This window comes from Festucalex cinctus, chromosome 2 (assembly GCF_051991245.1).
Source record: "Festucalex cinctus isolate MCC-2025b chromosome 2, RoL_Fcin_1.0, whole genome shotgun sequence".
Lineage (NCBI taxonomy): Eukaryota > Metazoa > Chordata > Actinopteri > Syngnathiformes > Syngnathidae > Festucalex > Festucalex cinctus.
In genome coordinates, this window is record NC_135412.1 from 8245246 (window position 1) to 8262733 (window position 17488).

General features: G+C 38.8%; 1 protein-coding gene across 5 annotated transcripts in view; it reads right to left on the reverse strand.

The window, feature by feature from the left end:
- Window positions 1-18: 18 nt before the first annotated feature.
- The window catches only part of dlgap4a (discs, large (Drosophila) homolog-associated protein 4a), a 77715-nt gene continuing 60245 nt past the window's right edge, over window positions 19-17488 (reverse strand). For 4 of the 5 annotated variants that reach the window (XM_077512627.1, XM_077512623.1, XM_077512626.1 and 1 more), the window contains 7 exons: window positions 15108-15348; window positions 7154-7569; window positions 6793-6890; window positions 3907-4334; window positions 3328-3419; window positions 2219-2368; window positions 19-2142 (listed from right to left, as the gene is read on the reverse strand). In XM_077512627.1, the coding sequence (XP_077368753.1) occupies window positions 1918-2142; window positions 2219-2368; window positions 3328-3419; window positions 3907-4334; window positions 6793-6890; window positions 7154-7569; window positions 15108-15348 (1650 nt within the window). In that variant the 3' untranslated portion in view covers window positions 19-1917. The remainder of the gene's footprint in view (window positions 2143-2218; window positions 2369-3327; window positions 3420-3906; window positions 4335-6792; window positions 6891-7153; window positions 7570-15107; window positions 15349-17488) is intronic. The other variant, XM_077512624.1, reaches the window with a different exon arrangement.

Here is a 17488-nt window from a genome sequence, read left to right on the forward strand (position 1 = left end):
AGAATGATGACCAGGACATGTAGCAAAGGGATGTTTAATGATTTCATTGGACAATGAAATGCACATGTCCACTGTTGATGTAATAGAAATAAAAGAAACTCAACAACAATGGGATGCACTGTCAACATTGAAAATTCAATGTTATTTTTGCATTGATTTAAAACTGGGCGGGACATGATTGTTGTGAGTGTAACGCGGGGACTGACCAACAGGGGGCGAGTCAAGTCTGACTACGTGGGTCGACCCTTAAAGCAAATTGGTTCATGCCAGGTTCCCTGTGTGTACCATTGGAAGTGCTGCAAACAGTTGCTAAGACTTATCAGTACATTAAATAAGAACAACACCTTAAATAAAAACGTTCTCAAATGACACAGATGTTGATGACCACTGTTGACTTGGCACAAAAAGGAAATCCCTTGCAGGCTGCAGCACCATAAGTGATTAGAATTACAGGCTGACCTAATTTTTGGTAGGTCAGAAAAAAAAAGTGTCAAATTGGGGGTGAGGGTAGGTGTACCACAGTTATTTGTTTTACACGGGTGGGATTGAAAAGCGTTAGGCCGAGGAAAAAACAAGAACAAAAAAAAAAAACACCTGATGTCCGTGCTTTGCACATTTGCATGAGCCATCTTTACGGTTGTTAAAACAATTTAATAATTTACATGGTGCGCATCTGTTATTGACAAAAAAAACCTTAATTTAATTCATAGTGGTTCTTACTGCTGACTTTGAGCTTTCAACCTGAGATTCAAGTGAAGATAGTTCACAAGTGAAAGAAACATTCATCCTTCATACCAAGAGTGCCTTACGAGGCAAATAGTTAAAATCACTTAAAATTGGGCATGTCCTGCAATGCATGCACTGATAAAACTCCATTTCATTATTGCTTTTCCATTTCCTTTCCAGTGGTTATGAAAACTCCCACACGCTCACGACGTCTGGGAAAGTGGGAATGACATATCAAGAGGTGGGTGTCTTGGTCCCCTACGTCACATTGCAGCTAAAAGTCATAATGATTCGGTGCACAAAAGAGGAAATAAAGAAAAGGAAAACTTGATCTGAGGTGAAAGTGCAGTGATCAAGTTGGAATGAGCTGCAAAAATGCATACGTGCTATACATTCCTCCATCGCTCATTAGCTGAGCAGTCCTTTCAAAACAAACCCAACAAATGTAAGACTCATGATATTCACAGACACAGACTATGTAGTGTGCGTTTGTGAGAGAAGGTAAGGGGACGTGAAGTCAAAAATGATTGCATCATGTGCTAATACATCATGACATGTACTTGATTTAAAAAAAAAAAAAAAAAAAAAAAAAAAGCCTACCTTGGTACTGAACACGCAGCTCTTTCTAACAAATATTCTGGTATACAACATTTACAAAATTAACATCATAATAGTGTATTATTTATAATATATATATATATATGCTACCGCCTTCCTCTGGTTCTCTGCATTCCAAACCGCTCCCCATAACTTTTACACGGTAAAGAGTACAGATAAAGAGTGGCAGCCATTTACAAATAGAGAACAGGAAGACTCTGTGGTCAGTGAGTACACCTGCATGTGTATCCTGAGTGTGTGTGGATGGTAGCTCACATCGTAAACCAGGCAGCCACAACTTGTCGGCCCACTCCCGAGAGTTGAGAGACGGTAAACTACTGCGGTGCCAAGATTCTTCGCAGTGTCCTTATCGGAAAGGTACTTGCACATTTCAGACTTCGGCAGAATATAATTAGCATCAAGTCCATAATAACAATCGTATGAAACATCTTGCATGGTTGTTGTCTGTCCCAATGAAGCAATGTTTAGATCCCCATGTTGATCTGATGCATTGGTAGAACGTGTGAACCGCTCAGTTGCGTTTGGGTTTGAGTCACTGAGTGAGCGGAGACGAAGATGAAGGCGACGGCCCACTCAGAGGCGAGTCTGTGCCTCGGGGACGTAGATTTCGATGCTGTCAGCGCTCTCCGTAGCCGAGTTCTGTCGCACAGACGCGGCACGCTTTGCCGCCATCAAGCGTTTTCTGGCTTCTTGTCGCTGCTTGTCCACGGCAGAGTCCACGCTTCTGTCCTTCCCAGCTGACAGCCTGGGCTTAGATTGCTTCTTTGGCACGGATGATGGAAGCTGCTTGTTTTCAACCTGAGGACACCCACGAATATGGTCAGCTTTTTTTTTTTTGTTTGGGGAAAACGCACTCATTTGCTAACCAAATCACCTTCTCTGATTTCTCAGGAAGTTGCCAGTTGTTAGATTTCAATTGGTAGAGCTCATCAAACTTCATGCTGATGTCTTCTATCGAGAGCTGCAGTAGATCCCAGAACCCCGCAAGGTCCTGTGCTGTTGGCCGTGGGTTGGCGTTCAAGTTCTGATGGGTGATAGAAGAATAGAATCAATTAATAAGTGGCTATAAATAAAGAGTTGAGTCAATCAGTGTCAGCATGTGTGCGGCCCAGTTCAAGAAGAAAAACTACAATTGAATATGCAGCCATATAAGAGGACATGACCACAGAAACCACCACCATATTTTTCAGATTTTAAGTCACTCTTTTTTTTTTCCCCCATTGTTGGGCTGCTCCTACGACTTGCACACTTGTTTAGAACTCTGACGTGTTGGCGGCGATACGTCACATTAGCTGCCAAGACAACTCCTCATGCTTCCATTTCTTCTACTTTATTTTGGCGGTTGGCGAATAATTTTGGTGCACTACTGCCACCTTCAGTAGACGTATCCGGCAGAACAAGGATTTCCAGTTACAGCCCCAAAAGGCGCAATAACCGATCAGGATTTGACCTTCGCCCACAATTCACCATGGGATTCCAGAGATTCCATTTTAAACTAAAAAGAAACTTTTTTTTCTATAGTTGGAAGCAGAGGAATAAACTACATGAATTAAAATAAAGCATTTAATAAATGTTTGTGTATGACATTCAGAATATTTGTTCATGTCAATATACTTCGTTCTTTTTTTCCCCCATTTTAAATTATGCAAGTAATTAACTGATTAGAAAAAGAGGACGAGTGTGTGCACTGGATAAAAGTTTTTGAAGTAGATTACATTTAAAAACAAATAAACAAACAAAACAAAAAAAATTAAGTGCGCTTTAAATTTGGCGGGCAAAAAAAATCAATAAAATAAATGAGCCCTTTTCATTAAGCAATTAATCAGGATTAATCAAAATTCTAAGATGTGATTAATCTGATTAAAAAATGTAATCGTTTGACAGCTCTAAAATAAATACACGTATACTCCGGAGTGACTTATAGTCTGAAAAATGTGGTAAATCAATCATGAGGGAATTTATGGTTCCAGCTGAGCCTCTCACCAAGTTTTCATTACAGAGCCCCCTGAACTGCTCAAACTTTTGTGATATGAGGAGCTGGGCACTGCCAACGGCGCTGCGGATCGTCCCCAATACTACAAATGAAGACACAAAAAATTCATTAGAACAAACAAGCATGTAAAAATGCCTAAATATGGGTGGGGGTCAGTAGTGTTAGTTAGCAAGCTGCATCAAGACCAGGGAGGGAATGACTGTACATCAAATATTGTTGTTTTATAGTAATTAAATATTTATATGAGCACTTAACATTCTGAGATGGCAAATGGATCAATTACAAGATGTTTATTAACTCAATCTCTGGGAGGATGACAAATCTCTATTCCGCTGTTTTCCACCTAATATTAGCATGGAAATAGAAATTCATCATTCAGGTCTGCGGCACGCTAGGAAGCCTGATAAACTGATGGAGGCTCTCAAGTCGGCTCTCCACTCATTCATATTTCAGAAACTGCAATAATAAATTTGCCTAATGGCCCGAGTGGCATTCTGGGAGTTTTTGGGGGGGTGATGAAACTGAGCCAACAGTTACTGAAATAGCGGCGACCTCATCAAATCTCTGACCTTCCTCTGACAGCTTGTTGTCTTTGGTCTCCTGCTCCATCTGTTGACACCAGCCTTCCATGCGGCCCGTTTCCGCCTGCAGCAGCTTCAGGAACCAGTTCCCGTCTCGGAGGCAAGCTGGTGTGCTGGCTTGTGCCGAGTCTCCTTGGGCGTTGCAGTTTCCGCTCCCCAGGCTGGGATCTGGTGGCGGCAGTGACGAAGGATCCAAAGCCGGGTCCAGCGACTGTGTGGGCGAGTTGGACGTTCTGGATGGAGCTGAGGTTTGTTTAATAAGCATCTGTTCCATGGCTTTGTCCTTAGCGTTGGACTCGTTGGAATTTGTGGTTTGCGGGCTGGTGCCGTTGGCTTTGCTGCTTTCGGCTTCGTGGTGCTCCTGAGGCTCAGTCTCTGTGTTTTGTCTGGAGGCCATGCTGCTGTCACGGCTAAGACTGCACAGACATGCACAAACATCATCAACCTGTGACTGACACTTGGGTGGGAAAAAAAACAAGACAATGACATCATGGTTCAAAAACGGATTCCTCACTACCATTTTGTGGCCACTGAGAATACCACAGAGATGATGTGCTGTATTCTCTACTACACCAAAACCATAGCTAACCTCAAGGAATTAATGCTAGCTGTGCCATCTTGGATCACCTGGCACTAAAATCACATATTAAAAGTGTCGAGCGGAAACCACCTATGTTTAGATTTGGCCAATTACATATATATATATATATATTTTTTTTTTAAATCAAATCAATACCACGATAGCCACGATAAAGCATTTATGAAGACGATAATATACAACGATAAAGAATATCAAAATAAACAATAGCATCACTGATTTTTTTTTTATGCCACTGATAAAACCGCAGTATTTTAGATCATAATTCATAAAGGCTGCATCCTTTTTAACTCATTTGCGCCCCAAAACGTATACTTTCTATTTTAAGTGTCCCAAAAACGTATTTATACGTTTTTTGTTTTTGTTTTTTTAATGCTAGGGCGTACAGAAGGCTTTGATGCAGCCTCTCAACTGCAGTGAATGGGTGAAAAAAATTGTAGTAATTACAAAAACAGCCAGCAGGTGACAGCATAGTATAAGAGATCAACCTGGGCCATGTTGAAAGCAACAAGCAGTTTCCCCACAATTCAAAACAGATTTGTGAATAATGATGAAATTTGGCTATATTCTAATGCTAATTGCTGTGAAACGGAAACAGATAGAAAAAAACTTTTTTCCCTGATGAAAGAAGACACTAATATTTCTTTTGGTAGGTTCCATGTTTTTTTTCTAGCAAAAGAACACAATATTCTGTGGGCCTTGCAAATCAGTCAAAATCCAGTAAAACAGCTGGGAGCAAAGGGGGTTGCTTCAGTGTAAATGGCTGGGAGTGAATTAAGAGCAATCAACATATATATAAAGCAATGTGAACATTGGCATTGAAATGTAGAACAATAAAAAGTGTCATGTAAAAGTATTAGCTCCCCTTGAACTTTATGACCTTTTGCCACATTTCAGGCCAACACCAGTGGGACACAATTGTGAAGTAGAACGAAAAGTTATAAGATATTTAAACTTTAAAATTTTATACAATCAATGGAAAATAGGTCATGCCAAATTATTCAGCCCCATTTCTCTCAATGCAGCCAACTGACTCCAGAGGTTCCCCGGATGATTTCTGAATGAGTCAATGTTGACCTGATGATGATGATGATGATGATGATGATGATGATGATGATGATGATGATGATGGAGTCCACCTGTGTGTAATCTAGTCTCAGTGCAAATACACTGCTCTGTGACAGACTTAAGTCTGTTAAAAGAATATTGGGGAGCAAACAGTATGATGAAGACCAAAAAAAAAACAGGCAGGTCCAGAATAAAGTTGTGGAGAAGTTTAAACCAGGATCACGGTAAAAGATTTCACAAGAGCACTGTGGAGCGCTGTTCGATCAATCATACTGAAATGGAAACTGCAAACCTAGAGCCGCTCCTCTAAACTTTCAGCCCAAACAAGGAGCGCACTGATCAGAAATGCAGCCAAGAGGCCCATGATCACTCTGGATGAAAGGCTATGGTGGGGAATCTGTCCTTTAGACAGTGCTTCTCAATTATTTTCGGGTAATACTTCTGCAAGGCACGTTTGATAAAAATATATTTAAATTTTTTTTTTTACTTAATATGAACATAAAACAAACCACTTTTTTGTTAAGGAGATTCGTTACAAAGTCTGGAAAAATTAGAATTTCCATTTTAATTATCCAACAATAAGTCGATACCGTAATTGACCTCTCGCAAACCATGACCCCAAATGACCAAGGGCAAGCTCATCAAGCTCGTCTCTGCTCCAATGAAATCCATTGTAAAATCCATCCACAAAACCTTTGTCAGCTTCAATAACCAAAACCATACCAAACAAAGTTACAACACGCAAAATAGTGAAGTGATATGCCCATAGACTTCTTCAGACAGACTTAACATTTCATTTCATTGGTTCCCCCTACCAGGCTAAAATGTACCCCCCCACGCCCCCCAAATAATAATTTTGAACGTGTGCGCACTGACCTCCCCCCCATCAATGAACGACAAATGGTAATCGCTGGATGTTTTTCGCCACTGCCACCACACACTTCGATGTAATTATGCATTTATATTAATTTAACAACCCCAAATTCCATTAATCAATAATAATACAAGTAACTACATTGCGCCAACCTCTACATTTGGAAAGAGGGTCAGGACTTGAGTTAAAAACAATTTGATACACACACTCCGAGAGGAAAGTAAATTTCATATGCCCGTCAACAGGACTGTCAAGTGTGTTTTTACTTTCAAAAATCCATCCTTCAGCAATATCCTTTCATATAATGATCCGACTACTTTGTGTGTACACTTACGGCCTGCCGTTCTCCACTTGAACTCCAATTGACTGGAATTTTAGGGGGGCACTCAAGGGTAACACTTCCTCTCTTGGGACAGGCTGAAGACAATCCACCTAAAAATTATATAGAACAACAAATGATTGAAATCCTCCTCTGAAAACCCCCATTGCACAATCATTGCCTTCGTTATAATTTCCATGTGTATTAAAAATTTTCTGTACTATTTTAATTCACCTGTTTTACAAGTTTTGTTACATGTCATATAGCTCGAATGAATACAATTTTAAATAGGATTTACACTGCAATATTTAACTTTATATATTATTTATAGCTTGATATGATTTTAATCCACAACGAAAGAGTCCACAAATCTGACCTGAATTCCAATAGAAGATAGCTTTCGTTTGGGTGCAGTGGGGGGCTGCTCCAAAGTGATGCCAATGTTCAGGGTGTCATTTTGAGGCTGAACAGATGCTGAACCGGTGGAAGAGGTAGCGGGTGGAAGGTCACGGGGAGCTGGGACAGGGGGCACGGAGGCTGCAGCAGGTGCAGGAGTAGCAGCTGGGTCACTAGTGGGAGCCTGCTTCCTCTTGGCCGGATCGCTAGTGCGGATGCTACAGAGACTCTCAGAGGAATTGCTGCGTCCTGATTGGCTGTTAGCCTCGCTGCCGTGGTCTTGTTGTTCAAGGTACGTGTCTTGGGCGGACTCTGTGCTGCTCTGAAGCGTCACCGAGATGAGAGGCTTGGAGGTGGTGCGGGGTGGGACCGGAGGTGGAGCCTTCCTACTGGTGACTGTCGACAGGAAAAGAAGAAGCAAAAAGTGTCAAGAACGACTTAGTCCTGTTTACCGAGTTTAACTGATTGGCACTGAAAACGATAAAAAAAAAAAAATATGACGCATGCAAGCATCTGGTGCATGTAAAGGGTAAACAAAAAATCTGAAATTCCATCTATCTGAGAAAACCTCCACTTTGTCCTTATTCCTGGCTGCCTCGATCAAGTACAGCAAAAGCTACTAAACTACCAGTATTTATCTTGTCAACCTGCTGTGGGTCATGTTCCACTGACGTCAGTCTAACTCCAGGGATTGTCCTTTGCATGCCACTCCTTCACACGTCATTACTACCTCTGCGCAAAGTCCATCTCAAACAATAATTCCCACGACCAGTGTTTGTAAGTAATGAAGTTTTACAATTTACATGAATATTAGGCTGGTCAAAGAGGTTAAGAGGACATTTGGCACCATTGAAGCATCAATGTGAAGAATTCCGTTCCTTAAGTCAAAACAACAGTGAGTTATGTATTGGCCCCTGATTTAATTCCCAAGTAGAAAGGGCTAAACAAATAGCAATGCACAAAGAGCAGAGATTAAAATATCTCTCAAGTGATATATAACCAACGTGCAGTGAAGGGGGGTACAGTGTTGAATGTGGGGCTGCAGGAGCCATTATCTGTGCCAGCGGCTTAAAGTTGGCCGGATGTTCGGTATTTACTTCAAATTCTGTTCTCACACGATCGTAACACTGCCTCATAGCTAGATTTGTGACTATATCACATGTGTAGTATGGGTAAGACTTCAACTCCACATTAGAGCTGTCAAAATTAATCCTATATCAAATTAATCCACAACTATTTCAAGAATCAAATAATCGGTTGGAGCCATTTTTTTAATATAAAATTGTTCAAAGCCTCTGATTTCAGTACAGTAACAGTAATTGTTCACAAATTTCTGTAGTCCTTGATGAAAGAAGACTGATTATCTTCTGTGTTTAATCAAAATAAGGCATTTGCAAACATCGGTTCTTATTTTCGAAAGCAATGACCGAAATGGTAACATAGTACAAGTTCAACATTATCATTTTTTATAATCACTATACAAATACGAAGTATGAAATTACCACCAATCACTTGTTAATAAAAAGTAATCAGGAAAGAATGCTTTTGTAATACATTTTAATGCAAAATAAAAATGAGTCAGGTCGCTTAATCGACTGAATAATTGATAGATTAATCGATTCTAAAATTATTCGATATTGACAGCACTAGTCCATATATCCATGCACCATATAATCTTCGTTGGCTCAAGTGAGCGCTTCTTCAGGTGGGCACTCAGCAGACGAGCACTCAGTGACCCGCCTCAGATGTGCTCAAAACGCGCTTTTGAGCTCAAAATTTCCTTTGCTATGTTTATAATTGTAGCACAAATCTAATGGCAAGCTAGAACCTCTGCATACAGCATACAGAATAATTGAGATTTCTTCCTGATTTTTTATGTGGAATGTTTTATCAAATGCATTTAGTATTGATATTGATCATGTGTGTATCATCAGTTGACTTGTCTATCATGAATTTGTGATACAGAGTGATATTGAATTATCACCCAGCCCTAGGATTTTACAATTTCAGTTACCACTGTTATTTTCATTCACAGTCATGATATTTAATTTGGGTGTTTAATGAACATCTTTGCAAGTGCACACTTTGTTAGACATTTACATATAAACTCATATCAATGTACACAAACAACCAGCTAACAATTCCATTTTAGCAGAACCCTTGTTACTATGGATATGAGCCAAGCATTGTATTAAAAAGGGGATAAAAGATATAAGGTCAGCAGTCCTTTGTTAAAATAAGATGGCTGATTTCCAACTGTGGACTCAAAGACGGAAACATTGCTGAGCACGGAGCAGGGATTCTGACAAATAGATAAAGGGAAAACCCGTCATTCCCTCAACTTCAGCATAAATTGTGCACAGAGAGAACACTATATCTGAACAAGACAAACTGCAACTTAAAATAGTACACTTGATAGCGCCTGAAAGTTTTCTTTTATCTCCAGTCAATTCTCATGTCAGGTAAACCGGCACTTACTGGTAAATCCTGTTTGGACTGAAGGTAATAAAATAATCTGATCATGTAAATATCAAGTTCAGGATATGAACCTCAGATGAAGGAGTGCACCTGGCAGCGCCGGCGTTATTTACACACTGTTAATTAACAGGTGTATGGTCTTGTATTATTTCAAACTTAATTAGGTTCATCTTTTTAATTATTTGAGCATTTGCGCAATAGCGAGCAGCAACTCAAAGCCAACCTAAACAATGCCAAAAAGGAGAGCAAAGCCTATTGGCGACTAGCCTTTTCCAGTTAACATAGGACATTTTGTTTAGCAGCTGAGCCGTTACGTCCCCCCCCCCCCAAAAAAAAGAACAAAAACTAATAAACCACTTCCTCAAAGATACCTTGTTCCAGGGACAGTTTCATTCAAATTGGTTATAGTAAATATTACCCCTTACCATTTGCATGAAGTGATATTAGTGACAGTGATATAAGAGTGCAGTGGAGTTGTAAACAATGTGTAGTCGTCCTGACTGTTGTTTTTTTTCTCCTAAGTAATTAGTGGAATAATTGGTAATTGATGAAATAATGGATAGAATAATCCATTCCAAAAAGATTACGTAGTTAGTGACAGCCCTCCATTTCACAATCTTTATTTTGAAATAGGCAATGTGAGGTTTCCATGAGTGTTCATTGTTGAGTATGACTCAAGGAAACCTTATGTTTATTCATGCGCTCTGTTTATTCGCCGTAATCTATATGAACTCTTCTAGTAACTCTTGATCTATGTAGGGTTCTTTTAACCATAGATTAAAGGTAACCTAAATGAAAACAATATGTATTATGTGCCATCACTAGTCTAAACATTGTGTTCTCAATATTGTATTTGTGGAATAAAAATTAAGCAGATTAATTCATAATTTCATCCATCTAAGGGTCAGCCATTTTAATCAATACCTTCCCACCTTCCCATTTTTATTTTGACCTTTACCAATAACTACTGCAAATCCTTGCCTGAGCATAGGATAGTACCGGTAGAATAATTTGTGATACAAATCGATTGCAGTTAGAGAAGGCATTACATATCTTTAATGTGCAATAAAAACAACCAAGGCCCCAGTACTGATCCCTAGGGTAAACCACAGGTAATGCACTTTAATATGCATCTTAATGTTCCCATTTGTACAAACAAACTGTTGTCTATTCATGAGATGACATTAACCATAATGGATTTCCTCTGATGCAGAACTTTGTATCTATTTTGATGCAGAACTTTATATCTGATTATCTAAATTGTTTTGGTCAATCACGTTGAAGGCTTGTTCAGATCTTTGATGATAAATAAATGATGCTGTGATTTTTATGATGAATGATGGTTTTACTTTGACAGCGATTTACAATAATCTTTCTCGTCAACAGGTTTAAATTAAGGAAGGAAGAATTTTGATATATATTGATTTATATTCTGTGTTCCCTGCGATTGGCTGGCAACCAGTTCAGGGTGTACCCCGCCTACTGCGCATGGCCAGCTGAGAAAATGGATGGATGGATGGATTGATTTATATTTAAGACAGCAGTTTGATGGCGAGTTAAACCCATTGCCATAATTCTTTCTGTAAATTCAGGCCAATGTTGACAAAAATATTTGCTGAAATTATTGATCACCTCCTCTAGCACCATTTTAATTACAATACTCCACAAAAAAAAAAACAAAAAAAAAAACGGTTATTTAACACATTCTTAATACTAAAAATAAAACAATTATCTCCAGCAAAGTTTGATAATAATCTTCATCAAGGCAAAACTGATGTCAGGTCCAAGAAATTTAATGGTCACCCCATTTAAAGTGTAAAGATCAACTGTATTTGGCAAGTTGTGCTAGCTCCAAACTTCTCAACTCATCCTTGCTTTGTGGCTTACTGTGAAACTAGTGATGTGTCTCTCATTCAGTCGAAAGATGACATCATCAATGAGTGATAGGAAGTGTGTGTAATAGTTCAGGATGACTCATTGTCTCTCCATGGTGATACTCAAGATACACTTACACACTGTGATAAAGCCAGCCAATTCAATAAGCATACCTTGTTTGTATATGAAGCATAAAATATTAATGCCAGTGGAGAGTAACAAAAGCTTGTACTTCCCCAAACAGGACAAACAATCTTTTCATCAAGCTAACAGCGTGCTATTATGTTAGAATTAATGCACATCCCTTTTTTTTTCTTTTTTTTTTAAAGGGCACTTATGAATTTAAATTGCTCCACTGCAAAACACTGTCAATGCACACAAAGCAGGAAGCTTAACATTATTAATTCAGTATGTAACGTTACTTTAATAACCACCAAGCAGCGCTATACAGTCTGTACTCCATTCAAAGCTATAAGTGAAACGTGACTTTTCATCCATTCACATGTTGGTTATCTAAGATACGATTACTATTTTATTTTATTTTTTATTTTTCCACAGCGAACGTACGCCGAAGTTACGCTGAAAGCATTAATAACATCTGAACGTTTTGGTGGAAATTATACCATCGCATTTGGCCACCGAGCACAACGAGTCAATACACAGTCAACTATATAAGTCACGATGAATGACGTGTATGGTAAACATTAGCAAATATATTGAGAGCGTGATTAGCCCCGCAATGAGTCCTTCCTTGTGTTGACGCCTGATGTCCCGTTAGCTTGTGCTGTGCTAGCTAGCCCGCTCCTGTCACGGGTGTGCTGTTACCACGCAGCCGGGGCATTTAACGATGAGCAACGTTAGCCGGCGGTATCGTATATCGGTGTTAAACACACCCCCAAAAGTGGCAGCGTTCGCCACGTTCACGCCACGCTGACAAGGCCGGCCACATTACTACCACTGCCAACATCGCCTTTCTTTCTTCACCCACGTTAGCTACGCCAAACCTACAATACAATTTAGGTTAACCCAGGTTAGCGAGCTTCTAAAAAGGCGCGGATTGTAATCAAATAGTCCGAATGCAAATCTCGAGTGAGGAGAATGTAATGGAATGACTTACTGTTTCATCGGCCGGTCGAGAAGCATTATTTTATGTCCATTCTTGAAACCGAGACGAGAAGAAGCAGACAGGGGAACGAACGAGCGCTGCCATTAGATACACAGCGACGCTGTGAAAGAGGATTTTGTAGTTCACGCCCTGTGACGGGGATTGGCGTACACGTCTTGTCTGGACAGTGTTAGTGAACAGCGATTGGACACTTTCGTCATCAATGTCACCGATGAACACAACTATTGGTTCGAATGTCATCGTCAACGATAGGTGAATTTATATTTGTCTCAAACGTCGCGGGAACCAACTCGAGCCAAATATATTTTACACATGAAACCAATGAAATATCCATACATCAGATCGTCTTATTCAGGATATCTTTTTTTTAATTATTTTTTTTATTTTATTTTTATTTTTTAAGCATTTCACACCGCTCTGCTATTGCGATTTTATCAGGCCATTATATGTTTCGACGCCGTGGATTAGATTCCGGAACCTCACTCTCACCTCATCAAAACAAAAGTCTCCTAGTAACACAAAACACAACAACATGCTGCAGGGTTGTGCAAGTCGAAGGTGAAGTAATCATCATACAGTAAGATATTAAATTGTAATTGATACAGTTTGCCGAGACATCACCGCGCATAATTTACTTTCTCAAAAGTGCATTTTCTGCCATCTTGCGTACGATAATGCAAACAATTGCAAATTGATCTCGTTTTAAGTATTATCTACTGTATATAAGAGCATTTAATTTTCTTTGGGAAAGTTAAAATAACATAGGTCAGAGATGGCTTTGTGCGTCCCTAAACCTATTTTACACCAATAATAATAATTAAAAAAAAAAAAATGTCTTTACTCGACCAAGGACACCAGGAGCTTTTTTTTTTTTTTTTGACCAATAAAAGCTGCGCCTCACATATTTTACCATGTATTGTGATATAGTGATATAGCTGTGGGGTGAAAAAAAATCCACCTCATGCTGAACCTAACCCTTAATTAATAAATATTACTATATTACATGATTTTGCTTTATTATAAGTATTGTTATTATTAAAACCTGATGTTCTGGAGAAAAAAAAGAGGGCAGATTCGGAATCGGCCTAAAAAATGTTTCAATGTTTTTTGCACCTCTGATTTAAAAAAAAAAAAAAAAAAAGGAACTCATACACTGACAGAAAACAAGCAGGCACTCACACAAACATGGACAACAAATATAGTGTATCAGGTCAACAGGTAATCTCATATTGTCACAAAAGCTACAGGCAAATGAAATGTGATAGGATCATTCATATCCCATTCCTTGTTGGCTTTTCAACAACCAGAAAACAGCATTATGTAATCATAAAAGAAGTTATGAAGACATACAGTAGTTGAAGACTGCTTTCAGTTAGTTACTTTGAAAAGGACCAAAAAAACCACATCATAGACATTATAATTAATTGTAGCCTGATAATATAAACTCATTCAAAAGAGAGGTCTGCCTTTTTTTTTGTGTGTTATATTTAATCCCAGTGTTTTACCAACCGAAGTATTTTCCCCATTTTTATAAAACTCATTCTCATGAAATAAATACACACTACTGTATATTTGTTAACCACATAAAGGAAATTAGGAATGCAATGAGAGATGAAAGTGGTACGCCAATGAGATGAAACTCTTAAAGGGAGAATCTGTATTATTTAATCACATCTAGTTGTGAACTAATTCATTCATTTTGAAAACTCACTATTTCATGTGCAATGTGCAATATAGCCTATGTCCTATCACATCAACATACATTTTTTGAAAATATAATCTTATGTCGAGTGTTAGTATATTATGTAGCTGTGTCTTTCAGGAGGCTAACATGTTTCACTGCCATCTTTCTGCTATGGATTTTATTCTCTCTCAAACATATTGTGTTTTACAAGCTTTACAAGTATTAAATGCTTTTGCAAAATAATTCCACACGGGGGCATTTGACCCACTCCTCCAATTCCAGAACATGTTACCTTACATGTTACGCAGCATTCATTCTTATTTAAACAACAATATAAAAACAAACATTCTAATACCTTCTTACTTCACTATTTTAAAGGTGTATTCGAGGATCTTTTGTCTCTCCATCTTCCGGGTGGATCATCTTAACAATTGGTTCTCGATCCCGTCAATCAATCTGCCGTAACGACCTCGTGCGCACCCGCCCCCGGCCCCACCCCCGCGTGTGTTGTAAATAAAAAGTAAAAAATGTAATGATTAAAGAAAGAAGTTAAAACACATTGTAAGCATAGATACAGTATATACTTCATTCATGTCTTATTATGTTACATATTTTAAATATGGTAAACATTATTGCATTTAATTCAGTGATTCATTCAATGATGTACCACTAGTGGTACTTATACTCTAATAGCTCATCACGTGGTTATTGATATGAATGATAGCCTCTCTTTCTCTGTTGTATCAAAAGCGTGGGTTGAACATTACTCACTGGTGTTTGAGTTGTAGCATTTGGCGCTGGGTGGTGGTGAGTCGGAGTCCACAGAGGCCGTATCTTCATCTTGCGAGCACCCAGCCTGGATGGCCCTCAGGTAGCTGTGACTACGCGACCGAAAGCAGGTAGGCGCAGGAAGGTCCAAGGCCTCCACTGCTTGTGAATCCCCCTCACCGTGGGGAAGAGAGTGCCCAAAGCCACGTCCGAATACCTGAAAGATCGTGTGCAGACTCACACGCTAAGGGCAGAAGGTAGACTAAGAAACGTGCATGAACTAGCTACACCTTCAGATGTATTCTGCTTGGGTTTCAGGTACGCATTAATGAAAATGAGCATCGCTTATTTTTGTCATTCAATTTCACTACTGATTGTACACCATCCCCGGTGTTGCTGGGAGGGTGGACAATATTCTTGTTTCTAAAAATAGTGTGATGGATCAAACTGGAGCTGGTGAGTCATTGGATGCTGTATTATTATGACTCTAGAAACATCACGCAGATGAATGCTCAAAATCAACCAACCTCAATAAAAGGAACTCACAACTATGCATTATATATTATTTTGTACTGTACCTTTTTTCTGCGATGCAACGCTATTCAAACATGGTCGATATACTGTGCATATGATAAGATATTTTGCCATGAAAATACTGTATTTTTGAGAGAGACTTAAGGATTAAAAGGTAACACAGGTCGATTTAAATTCAATCCCGAGAAAACGATACATTTGTACAGTAGTCCAAAATGAGGAAATTCTGTATTATCTCTATACATTTCTGACTTAGAGAAGGAGCTTGCAGTTTTTATTAAAGACATCACCACGTCTGTGGAAAAACAACCTATCAAAGACAGTACGCGTGACCGAAGAGGAGTCAATCATTGGGTGTGTCCTGCTGCCTTGCTCAGACTCGTTAACTTGGGCTTAATACACATTTAGGGGGGGGGAGAAGCCCATTATTCAATTAGAAAACAAGCAGAAGGAAGGGAGAGGATTCAGGAGCAACGCATAGTTAACATTTTAGCTCAATAGGTACTTTTATCAGCTCTTTTTTAATTGCAATTGATTTTAGATAAAAAAATAAAATAAAAAAAAAGGTAAAAATAAGTGTTATAACAATAGGAGTAAGTCATTCAACTCTGACTGGCTAACAGTGGCTCGTTCACAGTGTAAATGTTTGCTTAATATTGCTCACAGCTACCCACTTTCATAATTGCATGCCATTATAAATGGCTATGTTTGAGAATCGTGCTTATGCATGTTAGTGAGGGTGCGGCTCCGGTCAAACTTTGGGTGGGAATAGGCATAAAAACTGCAAACTCAAATATAGTTTTATATTTATTATATTTATTTTATATAACAGATGTAAATATTTCTTGTAAAAAAATTAAAAAAAAATCTTACCTAATTTTCACTACACTAAAGCTGAAAATGATCAGTTTTACTATACAGAGCAATGTACTGCATCCGTTTTCTATAGCATTTATCCTCAACAGAACCTCTTTCAGCTCACTTTGAGTACAACCTGGTAAAGTCACCACTCACCAGTCATTTGCAGTTATTCTACAGATGAATAACATTTATACTCATATTCACATAGTTTAGTCTTCAATTAACCAAACATCCATGTTTTTCTGAATGTGCAAATCAGCGGTATAGAGAATGGATGGATGGACAGAAGTAATTGGGGGGGGACTCCTCGTAAGAGGGCCTGAACTAAGATTTGATAAGAGCAGACCTAACCAACCACTACCCCACCATGCTGTCCAGGACAAATATTAGAATACTGCGAGTATAATGTTATTCAACCAGCTTGTTATTGAGTTGATTATGATTCTAGCTTAAACATTGTTTGGTTCAGCAGAATACTTGTAGTATAAAGCAGTGATTCCCAAGGTGTCATGGCAAACTAGTGTGAGATCATCATCAGGTGCCACAGAAAGTTACCAAGTGCCATATAGAAGCAGGTAGAGTGATTAAAGGTAAGTCAACCTTAAGTATTTCTTGACAATAATATGTTATATGTGACCTCACTAGTCTAAACATGACATTGTGATTAATATTACATTTGTAGAATATGAGTTATGAAGCAAAATCCAGCCATTTTAATCCATCTCAGGGCAGGCATTTTGCCACTTGTTGTCGACTGAAGATGACATCACAGTTGCAAAGGCTCAGGCAACGACCAATCACAACTCACCCGTTTTGTGAAGCTGAGCTGTGATTGGCTGTTACCTGAGACCTGAGCAACTGTGATGTCATTTTCACTCGACATTAAGTGGCAAAATGGCCGTCTTCTCACATTGATAAAAACTGAGGCTTTCCATGTTACTGTTTATATCAGTTTTGTGTTTTATTAAATAGATTACACAAATGATGTT